The following is a 14,492-nucleotide window of genomic DNA, read 5'->3' as shown; positions in this document are numbered from 1 at the left end:
TCTAACTAGCATTAAAGGAAACCTATACCCCTCAAACAATGTAGGTCTCTATAAAACGATATTGCATAAAACAGCTCATATGTAAAACCCTGCTTCATGTAAATAAACCATTTTCATAAAGGCTGAGATGGGATAGTCAGGTTGACAAAACAGTCAGGTTTTAGTACTTCAACTAACAATCACTTACAAAAACAGACCTCTCAGCAAAAAACAACCACCATGACCTACAGGTAACTTTTAATGTACATTCATATTTTAAAAAGTAGTTTTTTAGTGTCAGTATCACTTTAAATATATATACCAGTTTGATACAATTCTTTAATATGCCCCTTAATGTGATATGATTCTTTAATATGCCACTTCATTTGATATAAACTATCTGTTGCTCAAATATTCATTTCAGGGGTATCGTTTTCCTAGGCTGACGCTATCCCCCGCTATATTCAAACTATTATGCAAACTGGCACATATAAAAGAGTTGTCCTCACTTCATAATTAGCTTTCACAGGTAACATAAAAGCATCTGTCAAAGTGTTTTTATGGATAAACTAAAGTGCCTGCAAAAGACAAAGTTCTAGTTGTAAGAAAGGTTTAATTTGTGCTGTCAGTATCTCTTTAATAAGGCTCTCATGACTAAAGAAAAACGTCTATTACAAGTAATTCATGCAATACAAAAACCTGGTATATCAATGCTCATAAATACATTTTATACAACTTTTGCAGGCCTAGGAGAAAATGTATGGTTTGTGAACAAATTATCTTTGATACTTACTTATGCAATGTGGCCACTGCCTCTCTTGTTTTAATCTGATCCAAACCAAATGTGAGTGCAAACCTTCGGGCCAGCTCTTTAATGCCACTGACATGTGCAGATGTCCTGTCTAGATTGGGGCCTTGCTCCTGGACCAGTTCATTGAACAGCTGTAAAAAGATTTTAGTTGATGAATGCATGCAATTTCAAGTATGCAATATCTCGGACAGAATGGCATAATACAGTGAAAGCAGGAATGGATGCCTGGCTCACTTATTAAAGGGGAACGATCGCAAAAATGAAAATTAAATATAAGCTTCCACATACTGAAGAAAGAAACTTTCTAAATACATTCAATTACAAATTCGGCATTGTTTCTGAAATAATCAAGTTTATCCTCACTATTCTATTCTCAGCATCTATTTCTCTTCATTCTGTCTTCATGCAGGAGTTGGGTGTCAGATGAATGATCCAATATATCTTATAGGGGGGCTCCCTTTCCTAGCAGATGTATTAGAGCTCACTCAACTGATTCCTGTACAAAAAAAATAACTGCCTTTTGCACAAATTCTGCATGTAGAGAGACAGGATTTTTCAGAGCCGTCACAGCCCCACAGCAGACAACATTCAGTTGTTAAAGCATTTGCAAGACCAGTATGCACAACACATGTGGGAAGTTGCATAGCATAAACAAATATTTGAGTATGGTGAAAAAACAGGCAAGCTATTAGTCTATATCAGGGCTGTCCAACTGGCGACCCACGGGCCGCATGTGCCCCCCCCTTCTGTGGCCCCCCACCTACATGCTGTTTGCTTACCATATGTAAGATTTAAAAGGTATCGCTACAGAGTTTAACTGGCCCCTGAATTGTTTAAACCTCAAATTCAGACTAATCCCCTGTTTTGTTCACACCTGTGATCCTCCTGCATTGTTCATACTTGTGACACCTCTATTGTTCACACCCCTAAAGCCCTGTACTGTTCACACCTGAGACCTACATTGTTAACCTATTCACACAAATGCTAATGGGACACCAGCACTGTGTCACTGTATGTAGTACATATTAGGCTGGTCCTGATTCCTGTCTCCTGCTCTGTTCTGCCGTCCCTCCCCGTGTGTGCCATTCTCTGCTTGCCCAGTGCTGCTTGTGTGTGCCATTCTCTGCTTGCCCAGTGCTGCTTGTGTGTGCCATTTTCTGCTTGCCCAGTGCTACTTGTGTGCCATTCTCTGCTTGCCCAGTGCTGCCTTTGTGTGCCAATCTCTGCTTGCCCAGTGCTGCCTGTGTGTGCAATTCTTTGCCCAGTGCTGCTTGTGTGTGCCATTCTCTGCTTGCCCAGTGCTGCCTGTGTGTGCCATTCTCTGCTTTCCCAGTGCTGCTTGTGTGCCATTCTCTGCTTGCCCAGTGCTGCTTGTGTGTGCCATTCTCTGCTTGCCCAGTGCTGCCTGTGTGTGCCATTCTCTGCTTGCCCAGTGCTGCCTGTGTGTGCAATTCTCTGCTTGCCCAGTGCTGCCTGTGTGTGCAATTCTCTGCTTGCCCAGTGCTGCCTGTGTGTGCCATTCTCTGCTTACCCAGTGCTGCGTGTGTGCCATTCTCTGCTTGCCCAGTGCTGCTTGTGTGTGCCATTCTCTGCTTGCCCAGTGCTGCCTGTGTGTGCAATTCTCTGCTTGCCCAGTGCTGCTTGTGTGTGCCATTCTCTGCTTGCCCAGTGCTGCCTGTGTGTGCCATTCTCTGCTTGCCCAGTGCTGCCTGTGTGTGCCATTCTCTGCTTGCCCAGTGCTGCTTGTGTGTGCCATTCTGTGCTTGCCCAGTGCTGCTTGTGTGTGCCATTCTCTGCTTGCCCAGTGCTGCTTGTGTGTGCCATTCTCTGCTTGCCCAGTGCTGCTTGTGTGTGCCATTCTCTGCTTGCCCAGTGCTGCCGTGTGTGCCATTCTCTGCTTACCCAGTGCTGCCGTGTGTGCCATTCTCTGCTTGCCCAGTGCTGCTTGTGTGTGCCATTCTCTGCTTGCCCAGTGCTGCTTGTGTGTGCCATTCTCTGCTTGCGCAGTACTACTTGGACAACCAAGGCCAAATACAAACTGACCCAAGCCAAATAGAGAATATACTACTGACTTTTTACAAAGGGCTGTATTCCTCCAAGCTTGGCGTCAGCCGGGAGGAGATTCAGCAATTTCTTATATTTTTTTCTCTTTATTTATCGTGTTTTTCCAGTAAATTCATACATTGTATCGTCATATACTTCTTTAAAGAGTATGATCTAAAATTGATTCAGAAATTTCTATCCCATCTTGGTCTACCCAACTTCCCAGCTGAATATAAAGACTTCCCGGAGGCGGAATTAACCATAGAAGAAATATCACAGGCCATTGATATTAGGGTTAGGGTTAGATAGTACCCCAATTTGTGGAAAAAAGTCTATATCATCTGTGGGCCACCTATGCAGGTCATGCTGGCCAGGGGCCTTGACCCGGGGAAAACCCCAGTAAATCCTCTCCTCAGACTACTTACGAAGGTGTGGACTGTAGCTCACCAACTAATCGAATAACGAGCCTGTCACCCACAATCCCCAGTCATCAATAACACAAGTTTTCCAGCTATGGGGCGAGTTACCTCCGATATGGTCAAAACTGGGGTTATATGAGATAAGTGTAGTATGTGAGTCAAACAGTCCATACCATTTGCAGCACTTAGAGCTAGGTCGTTCCTACCTAACTCTCAATGGCTTGTATAAAGTAGTCTTCGCTCAGCTCTGATAAAACAAACTTACCCCAATCCAGAAAGGAAGCAACAAGTAAAATAGCAGCCACCAAACACAAATGACTAATGTCCAAGTGGTACAGGACCATAGAGAAACATAAAGCTGATAGGAGAGCAAGTTGTGTGTCAAGTGGGACCTGGACTTAGCCGGTCTCACAGAAAACCAATGGTCTCAGACACTATTGACCCCATCCAGAGTATCCCTAAACTACAAATACAGGCTCATTCAGCTTTACTTTATCCCTAGAGCCTATTATACTAAGACCAGACTGCACAGAATGGATCCCTCTATTTCTCCCCTTTGTAACCTCTGTGCTCAACAGAATGGTACCCTCCTCCATTCTCTATGGACCTGTACAAAGTTGCCATCATACTGGACCAAAATCCTAGAAACACTATTTAGACAGGTAGGGACCCACTTACCAAAAGATCCCAAGTTGTTTCTACTTGGAATCAAGTGCTCCCCTCACCTTTGATAACCTATCTTCACAAAGTTTTATTTTAGGCTAGGAAATTGATCTCTTTGCTGGAAAAACCCCGACCCTCCATAGAGAGACAGGATTTCTTTAGGAACCCTGCTTCATTCGCCAGTTGTTTCTATAGTTTGTTCTCTGTGGCAGATAAGTAAAAACTACCATATTTATACAGGTATAGGATCCCTTATCCGGAAACCCGATATCCAGAAAGCTCAGAATTAAGGAATGGTCTCCCATAGACTCCACTTTATCAAAATAATCCAAATTTTTAAAAATGATTTCCTTTTTCTCTGAAATAATAAAACAGTAGCTTTTACTTGATCCCAAGTAAGATATAATTAATCCTTATTGGAAGCATAATCAGCCTATTGGGTTTATTTAATGTTTAAATTAATTTCTAGTAGACTTAAGACATGAAGACCCAAATTATGGAAATATATGTTATCCGGAAAACCCCAGGTCCGGAGCATTCTGGATAACAGGTCCCATACCTGTACTGAATATGGCAGTTTTGCAAGAGTTTAGCAATATTACTTATAAACTCTTGCAAAAGTCCTATAGCAGGAGAAGTTACAAATTACCTGTTACAAACTAACAGGTAATGCAAAATTTGGGAGTTGAAGCTAAGTATCTGACTACTTGTAAGAAATGCAATTCAGCATGAGCCTCGGCTATAATTAATTTTTGACATGCACACACTGCAGTTATAATGTGTTAATTGCTGTGGTTCTGCTAATGCCGTCTCTGTAACTTTTCATTGTTACTACAGGCTCAAATTCTGTATTGGCTTTTCCTATAAACTGTTCCACAAAGGACCGTTACAGATCAGTTATCCAGAAATGCCCGAAACAGAGCAATGGCATTTCTTGACTAATCATTTTTTACTCTATAATAGTCGGTACTTTGCATTAACGCAGCTAGTATCCAGTTTCACATTACAGGAAAAACGTATCCAGAAAACCACAGGTCCCATACCTGCATAACTAACTCAGAGACTGGGACATAATTAGGAAAAAAAAAAATATACAGGTCTTTTTAATGCAGAAAATAAAAAAACGTGAAGAGACCATTTAGAAGAAATAGAGCATATAAATAGTATAAACATTACCTGCTGCAAGCTTAGAATGAGGGTCTTTGCACATTGTATTTTGTCCATCTGCCTTGTTTTGCTTAGTGTTTCTTTAATAATGTCCCCATAGTCATTGTAATACTGAAACAGAAAGATATTTTTGATAAAAAAAAAATCACAAACGTGTTTTATAAACTTATCACTAACCCTCCCCCTTTTAATTAACAAAAAAAAAAAAAAACGATCCCTACTTTGCTCAAAATGCTTTTCATACCATTCACTAGTAAGGAATAATCATCACACCCCAAACTGGACTTGACTGTGCCTCCCTCCACTTTATTGCTTTAATCTTGAGGTGGGTTCATAAATGGAAAGAGATGTCTACTAGACCATGCCATTGACTTCAAGCTCTACTACAATGCGACATTAACGGTATATTCAGAAGCCACAACCCAGTAGATATGTATAGATTAAGGGGCAGATTTATTACGGGTCAAATTGAAATTTCGAGTTTATTTATGGTTAAAGGAGAATGAAAGGCTAGTAGCACTTGGGACTTACCTGTAACCCCGGGGCGGTGCTCCTTTTGGCAGAAAACTGCACCGGCCCGGGGTTATATGGTGAGCACCACGGAACGATCTACTTCCGTCTTCCTCCTTCGCGCATGCGCAGTAGATTGAAAAGTCGAACTTTAACTCTACAGTTGCCTATTTCGTTCTACTGCGCGTGTGATTTGCCCGGGAAATTCGAAGAAAGAAGAAGACGGAAGTGGATCGCTCCGTGGTGCTCACTGGTATAACCCTAGGCCGGTGCAGTTTTCTGCCGATAGAAGCACCGGCCCGGGGTTACAGGTAAGTCGATACAATCACTTGGGGGTGCCTAATATTTGGCACCCCCAAGCTTTCCTAGCCATTCCTTCTCCTTTAAAACTCTCAAATTCTAATTGTGAATTATCCAAGCTCAATTCGAGTTTTAATTAGAATTTTGAGATTTATCATACTCTTTCCTGACACTCAAATCGAGTTTCGAGTTGGTAAAATTCGGCCAAGTTTTACATATTTGATTGTTTTATAAATAACCCACCAGTTGAATTTCGAATATATTCGAATTTAATTAGAGTTTAAAAAAACGGACATGAATTCGACCTTTAATAAATGTGCCTCTAAGAGTGTGCAGATACAGAATATTTCATGTAATTAGGCCCAAAACTTATACATAGAATGTGGCATTGTGTTGGGTAGTTAATGATCAGGGACAATCTACATATTTGGAAATGAGTCAGTAAGAGTATAATCCAAGCGAACCAGCATAAATATCAAAATGTATGACTCCTTCAGTTTGGCACCATAGTTCTAGCTCTAAGATGTGATACGGTTGTTGTAGGGGAGTGACTTCTACCTTCATGTAGTGCTTGAAGATATCTGCAGCAGCATTCATATCTACAATATCATAGATGATAAGTTTACAGAAAGACGCAAGCAGGTTTCTTCTTTTGTGCAATGCCTCAATTTTATTGGCTTCATCCTCCTCATCTCCCTCTAAAAAACAAAAGTGAAAAACAATCATTCATGTGGACGCAATTATCATATAGAATGGAACACAAACTCAGCAACAAGGGGCAGATTTATCAAAACGTGAGCTTAGACTTTAATAGATAAATATAATAAATTTATGGTGAATTCTAACTTTCACCCATCAATAAATACAATTCTAAAACTCCCATAGGAATGAATAGAACATAGGTATTTGTTTATTGCACTCACATTTTGATAAATCTGCCACTTGATTTTTTTAGGTGTGTTGGCTGGCTATTTATACAGTGTTGTTCAGAATAATAGCAGTCTGACATCACTAACCTGATCAATCATTGTTTTTGGCAGAAATTATATTTCTACATGGCAAATAATTTACTAGTAGGTGTACTAGAGTAATAATATTCCTTTACGAGTGTTCCCCTAGAGATCACACTTGATCGCAGACCAAGAGGAGAGGAACGCCGACATTTGGGAGTTCTTAGAAACGCTGGACGGAGACCTAAAGAAAAGCCGCACTTCCATCAGCGCAGTCCTATGCGCAAAAGGATCCTTTTCACAAAACCCGCTTTAAATAGAGGAACCGCTTCCGTGCATAACGGCAACAGGAAGGACATCTCGGCGACCAACAGCGATCGCACTGATACAGCTTTTAGCCTATGTCACACATCGGCATTAGGTAAGCGCATTACCTGTTAAAGGGGACCCGTCACCCAAAAAAAATTATTCCAAATCCTATTTTATCATGTTAGTCCAGCAAAATGAACTTTAATTACACTATATAAATTATTTGTATATTGTTTCCATCAGTCTGGGAATTCATAATTATATTAACCAGGAAGGAGCCATTTTGTGGACACTGTTATTAAGACAAGTCTTGTATCATCTCAGAATCTTGTTTGTGCATCAGAATGGGGGACCTGATGTCCATCCCCATGTCCTGGTTACACAATTAAATCGTTAAGAGAGAGGGGGAAATGCAGGGAGAGCAGTGACATGTAGGAAGTGCTGAATGGAAAGTGAAAGTAATTGTTTGCCCCGCCTCTATGCCTAGGCATAGAGGAGGGGCAGACAATATTTGATTGACAGCTGATATTTTTAAATGAGTTTACAACAGCTATTAATGCTTTAATAAAAAAAAGAAATTGGATTTCATATTTAATTTAAAAAGGACTTTTATTATACAGATTTTTATGTCTGGGTGACGGGTCCACTTTAAGCTCCTACCCGATCGTTGATGGTGCTACACTATCCTCATTTTTATCCAACAGGCACAGGGGTGACTGCTAACAGAAGATATTCAGCTTCTTATCTTTCGCGACATGAGTAACATCTTCTAAGTGTAAGTAGATCTCACGTAAATTACCAGATCCCTGTATAAAGGTTATTACACCATAGAGCCTTTTCTTTCTTCCTATAGGAACCTTCGTTTTTTACTCCAACGCACCTTTCTACTCTCTTGAACTTATTGATACGGACAAGTGGGTCCACTCAGTAAATACAGGTGTAGCTCGCTTTTTTGCATCTTTTGGACTGAGCGCAGTTTTAACCCATTGTTTTCTTGAGGTGCCAGAAATTGGTGGACTCCATACAACACAGATGTGCAGCAGTTCTCAGAAACACTGCTTATACAACTAAATATTAGTTAAGTGATTCAAAGGAAAGCAAAATCTTGAAAAGCTTATACATTGAATGGTTGAGTTTGTAAAGATGAATGCAGACACGTTATTATTTTTTTTTTTTGGGAACAACCTAATATCCCCTTTTCTTTACTGTCTGTAAAGGAATAACACAAATAGATTTTTCTCCATGTCTTGATTTGGAATAGAATGTGCAGTGTTCCCAATGCATTTGCGTGTATGGAAATAAAAGATATTATAAAGATTTTGAGCAGCTGTATATATGGAAATATTGGCATCCTATTATACCATTATTAAATATTTAATCTTTTAAGCACTTTCATTAGCGCTACCCAGGTACTCGCTCTCTAAATATGTTGCTATGTTTTTCCCCCCCATTTATCTTGAAGGCTAGTATCTGATGCAAATTCACTAAACACAAGCCGTCTTCTGTACTTCTGATCGACCCAACCGTTATTTCTGTGCCACCATCCAGAAGCTTCAGAAAATCTAGTATCAGTTCTGCATCTCAGAGAGATTCTTGTAGGTAACCACACAAGCAGAGATTTCATGAGCAAAGTGTACGTGTATCGTACTACAAAACCAACTGGACAACTCAAAAGGCATTTTTGACAAGACCAATATTTTGCCATCTCTGTTAAAGGCTGAATTGGATTATATAATAATGTTCAGCCAATCTGTAAGAAATCACAGGCCTGTTTATGTGTTTACTGTGCTGTAAGTTTATTTCAGAACAGAGATCTGCCAAAACATTTTTCCCAGCGTGTAGCTTGAATATTTGAAAATTGAATATTTTTGTATTTTCAATATGTTTAATATATATTAGGACTTATTATGTTCACTTTCTCAAGTCTAAAAGGGCATTTTTTCCACCCGAAAGAAACTCGTATAAAAAATTCTATTGGCAAAATACAGATCAATGCTGTACAACATTTTAGGTATCTAGAGCTATTGTTGGCTATCATTATCATGGGCTGAACTGTTCACACCTGCTTTTACAATACCAAACTGATCTAGAATTTGAAATCATTTATTTGTTTCTGTTGTCACTGAAGAACAGGTAATTAAAACAAAACCAAAACTCAAGACACACTCTCTCCTTACCCATGCTCTGGTTTTCATCATCTTGGTCAATAAAGACATGATCCATGACAAAACTGAGCAGCTCAGATTGTAGTCCCACATCTGGATTAAAAACAAGCAGCAGCAGGTTCTCTCTGCCTCCTGTTGTTAACTGATGGCTAAATATCATAAGTAGATCACAGAGCAGCATAAAGGCCTGGAAGAGAAAAACAAAATGGTTGCCATTGGTTATAGTTTAACAATGTACACAGCAAATGCGATCATTCCTCTGCAGGTCCAGCTCACCTATTTGTTTTTTTTCTTTCCTTTGCTGTGCATTTTCCCTACTTATTGGGCTGGGGTGGTGGGAGACTGTATTAAGGTGGAGTACCTAGGAAAAGTGTCTAAAGCGTATCATTGTGTGCTGTACCTCCCCAAATGTAAGATGCATATTGGCGTACACATCGCTGTCAAGCGAATGTCGGGAAAATATATGAAGTATCGACTGGCGATGGCTTTTATACCACAATACTAAATAACAAAGAACAGTCGCTTAACTTTTATCCTTATGGTGGATTTTACCTGTTCTTTTACGAGTGTAGTCATGCTTGAGAGACACTGCTGACAAACTGCTAAGAACGATTTTACAGTCTTTCTCAATGCCAGCATTTCCTCCTGTAAAATAACCACAAGAAACATTACAGGACTTAAATACAGCATCCATCTAAAATGAACGGATTTAACAGGGAATATAATAAAAGTAGCAAAAGAATATGTTTTGCAAACAATTAAAATTAAGTAGATTATATAGCACATATTTCATTATAATTTCTGACGGATAATTACAAAAAAAAAACAAACAAGGGTTTACTTACAATGTTAATTTGGTACATGGGACTTTAATAAGATATGGTAGCTACTCATGTATCGCTTACTTTGGAAGGGTTGCCCTCTGTGATCTTCACCAGCTGCCAGAGAATTGAGTAGTGTGAACACTGAAGAGCTTGCACAACAATCTGAAGACGAGAAATGGAACAGGACACTGTTCTGTTAGCTCTATATGATAAGATAAATCATACTTTTTTTTATTGTATTTTAAAGGAAACCCGTCAACCTAAGAAATGATTTTACAATTTTTTTCTATTGTGAATATGCCTGAGACACAGAGCCGGGGTGGACAATATACAATTTACAGTCGAGACATTTTTAACAGGTATGTATGTGTTAATAAATAAAAGATGTGTTTCATGTTTACTTTGAAAAGGACTTTCAATAAACAACTATTTATCAGAGCTGTGGAGTCATGGAAATTTACCAAAAATATAACGACTCCTTATAACTTTAAATACAAGCACTGAAGATAATCAAATCAGATTTAAGAGCTTCTATGAAGCAGGATATAACCGAAGCAATTCTGCTTCTAAGAACAATACTTCAATTTTGGATTGGATTTAACAGCTATTCTACAGAAATATACCAGGTTCAATTAACATATGTTGTTTTAGGTTTTTCAATTGTATTTGGTATTTGTATTTGTTTTAGAATTACCAAAGGATGTGGTTTATATTTTTTGTAACTTTGGCAATGATACTTTAATGTTAATTATTAATTTAATTAACATATATTAAATTATACTGTTAGCCTGTGCCTTTTCTTTTTTCCCCAGCTTGAATGGCTCCCCCATTGCTACACAGCAGCTTGTTTATATAAACTATAATAGAGTTATGACGCAAACACTTCAGCTTTACCAGTGCAGAGCAACAGAAATTATATTTTAATTATTTTGATATACTTTTTGATACTACTGTAATACAAAAAAGAATCTCAAACCCAGTGTCCCCCCAGTAAGGCTCTCTTCAACCTCCAAACCGCAAATTTCCAATGGGGATCGCTGTACACCTCAAATAACCAACGTTAATGAGTGGGGAAAAAGAGAAAAATTAAAAATATTGTGTAGTATCTCAGATATCATCTGGTATCTGTGATACTATACAATATTTTTTATTTTTCAGGGTTTTTTTTCACTTATTAAAAGACAAGGAAAGGACAATTAAGAATATCATTCTTATAAAAGGCATACCTCTACTGGTATCATACTGCCTTTAAGGCATGCTCGTTTTCCTGCCGTTTGTCTGATCAAAAGCGATTTTGTTAAAAAAAATAAGCTAACTCCAAGAATAGGAGTTCCCATAATCCTATGCTCCTGTAGCAAGACCAAGACTGCAGGGTCTGCGCAGATCATACTAGGAGGCAGCGCACGCACATTTAACACTATTGGTGAGCGCAATTTCAGACAAAGCATCACTGACCCCCAAAATTGTTTTAGCGCATGCGTGTTCAGTTCATGGACACCATCTTTATTGCGTCACTGAGCAGAACATGGCAGAGGCGAATATGAAAAGAGAGCAGTAAATTCAACACAGCGCTACAGGAGATAGGCAAGTTTTTTTTTAAAACAATTTACTTCAGCAATTAAGTAGACGCAGGGGCACTCTGTTAGAAGAGGAGGAATGTAGTTAAAGGCTTTCCTTGTCCTTTAACATTGGCTATTTGAGCTATTGGAAATTTGATGCTGTTCCTGTAAAAACAGAGGAGTCAGAGGTACCATAAACTGAAGAGTCTAAGATTTATTAATCCACAGCCCTGCTTTTTATGCCAGTGTGACAGGTGCCCTTAAACTTTAGATTTCTCACCTGCTCCATCATCCCTTCATGCTCAATTCCAGCCCTTAGCAATCGGTAACAGTTTCCAAAAAAGTCCCACTTGGTCAGATCATGAGCACTGCAAAAGAAAGAAAAATGCCATCACTATAAAAACCAAGATATTTTTATAGGTCCAATAAAAACATGACTCTCAGAAAATGATCTGGAAAGCACTGCACTGTTTGCAAACAGTGTAGCAATTTAAATTTTCAATGTTCTAAAATGTATAGTTCTGATATAGCTCTGTGATAGAAAGAGACAAGGGGCCACTGGAAAAATTTCTGATGCTCAGTTAGGTCAGTGTGACCATGCCATCTAAATAGGGTCATCAATAAATGACCTATGCAGAGCCAAAATTAGTTTTAAGTAAGCACAGCTTTAACAGTCTAATGATTGATGGAAGGGTTTGGAGAAAACAATTAAATTTATCAAAAAATTCAGAAATGGCACAAATTGACACTGTAGTGCACAGCTATCAAACTAGAGGTCAAAGGGCTGAAAATGCCACTGCAAACAAAATAAAGGTATGGGATTTGCGATCTAGAAACCTGTTACCCAGATAGCTCCGAAGTACAGGCTCTCGCAATGAGTCAATTTTATTGAAATAATTTAAAAGTTTATTAAAAAAGATTTCCCTTTTCTCTGTAAAAAGACAATACCTTGTGCTGGATTCCAACCAAGATAGGATTAATTCTAAGTGGCGGCAAAATAATCCTATTGAGTTTGTCAACTAAAAATAGTAAATAAATAACGATCCCTTATCTGAAAAACGACAGATACCGAGCAAAAAGGGTCCGCACTCAGACTTAAAGTCAATTCATATAATACATTGAAGAACCAGCACTTCCAGTTTTGTGAAACGTTGGGTGCAGCATGAAGTAAGATAAAAAAAAAAGACACGTTTAATCACAAAACTGGAAGTGCTGGTTCTTCTAGGTATTTTATATTTATATATATATATTTATATATATATATATATATATGTCAGTGCTTGAGTTGGGAGTAAAATGGAAGGATGCTCTGTGTGGTGAGCGTAGCACGGCTTGCTTAAACAAGTCCCTCCCACAACCATAAGCCACACCCATTGTTATAAAAAGCCTCACGCACCAATACTTTCTGGTTTCACACACTTTAAAGCAAAGCCATTTTGCCATTTCCTTTTTGGTATTTCCTTCTAATGCACAGTTTGATGTCCAGTATGCATACATTTACGTATGTGACCTGTAAGGACCCCAAAACGAAAATTGTGCATATGACTTTTTATTGGCTGCATCTTTTCTGTGTCTTGTGTGTCATAACATAGCACAACCCCATCATTTTCTATATTTCCCAAGATTATTTCATATATATATATCATTCTCTCACTATTCCTTATTCTGCTGCTGTTTAATATCTTAATTTTCTTTTTGTTTCCCGTTTTCTTCATCTCTCCTTTTCTCTATAACCCTCTCTAATGCATCCACCTTTTTTTTTGTTCTGTTTAAGACATCTCTATCTTTTCAACTTCTCTCCCAGCAATATTTTCTCTCCTTTTATACTCTATATATTTAACTATATTATATTCTACCACTATTTTATAGGCATACTCACTTATGAAAGCATGTTAAGCGTTTTAACGAGGCCATCACATTGTAGATCTCATCTTCGTCTGCTTCCTCTGCCTAGCAGAGAAAAAACACATAAACAAATTACATTATACAGTATGATTTGCATTATATATTACATAAACACCTTTTGAAGACACAACTCGATTTAGAAAAAAATCAATGAATCATTAAAGTTAGATCCCAAAAGACATTTTTAAAGGAGAAGGAAAGCCCCAGGGCGCAAAACCCCTCCCCCCCTCCCCTGTGCTGCCCCCCCTCCCTCCTCCCCCCTGGCCTACCCCTCCCGCTGGGCAAATGCCCCTAACTTGTTACTCACCCCTCTGCGCAGGTCCTGTCCACGGAGTTCACAGTCGCCATCTTCTCCCACGCGCGTCTTCTTCCTTCTCTGACCGGCGTCTTCTGGCGCATGCGCAGTAGGAACAGGTACCGGTACAGCTCTATTGCGCATGCGCCGAATGTCACGAAGTGAAATCGGAAAACTTCGTGACATTCGGCGCATGCGCAATAGAGCTGTACCGGTACCTGTTCCTACTGCGCATGCGCCAGAAGACGCCGGTCAGAGAAGGAAGAAGACGCGCGTGGGAGAAGATGGCGACTGTGAACTCCGTGGACAGGACCTGCGCAGAGGGGTGAGTAACAAGTTAGGGGCATTTGCCCAGCGGGAGGGGTAGGCCAGGGGGGAGGAGGGAGGGGGGGCAACACAGGGGAGGGGGGGAGGGGTTTTGCGCCCTGGGGCTTTCCTTCTCCTTTAAGTGCAATGACAGTTCACCAAGTTTTTGGGCTGTTTTTATCACATTATACATGGAGTATTAAATACAATACTGCAAACTGCTGGTGCTATAAAATGTAACAAATACAGGAGAACACAGCATGCACTTTTTAGGGAATGCTGCAAGC

General features: G+C 39.4%; 1 protein-coding gene across 4 annotated transcripts in view; it reads right to left on the bottom strand.

Annotated features, from left to right (window-relative positions):
* Positions 1-14,492, bottom strand: part of stag1.S (stromal antigen 1 S homeolog) — a 117,792-nt gene that overhangs the window by 11,430 nt on the left and 91,870 nt on the right. For all 4 annotated transcript variants that reach the window (XM_041563961.1, XM_041563958.1, XM_041563959.1 and 1 more), the window contains 8 exon segments: positions 13,579-13,649; positions 11,980-12,067; positions 10,222-10,302; positions 9,869-9,961; positions 9,329-9,503; positions 6,451-6,590; positions 5,092-5,193; positions 773-921 (listed from right to left, as the gene is read on the bottom strand). In XM_041563961.1, the coding sequence (XP_041419895.1) occupies positions 773-921; positions 5,092-5,193; positions 6,451-6,590; positions 9,329-9,503; positions 9,869-9,961; positions 10,222-10,302; positions 11,980-12,067; positions 13,579-13,649 (899 nt within the window).

This window comes from Xenopus laevis, chromosome 5S, assembly GCF_017654675.1.
Source record: "Xenopus laevis strain J_2021 chromosome 5S, Xenopus_laevis_v10.1, whole genome shotgun sequence".
Classification (NCBI taxonomy): domain Eukaryota; kingdom Metazoa; phylum Chordata; class Amphibia; order Anura; family Pipidae; genus Xenopus; species Xenopus laevis.
The sequence above is the reverse complement of the archived record's forward strand: the minus strand, read 5'-3'. Positions and strand labels throughout refer to the sequence as shown.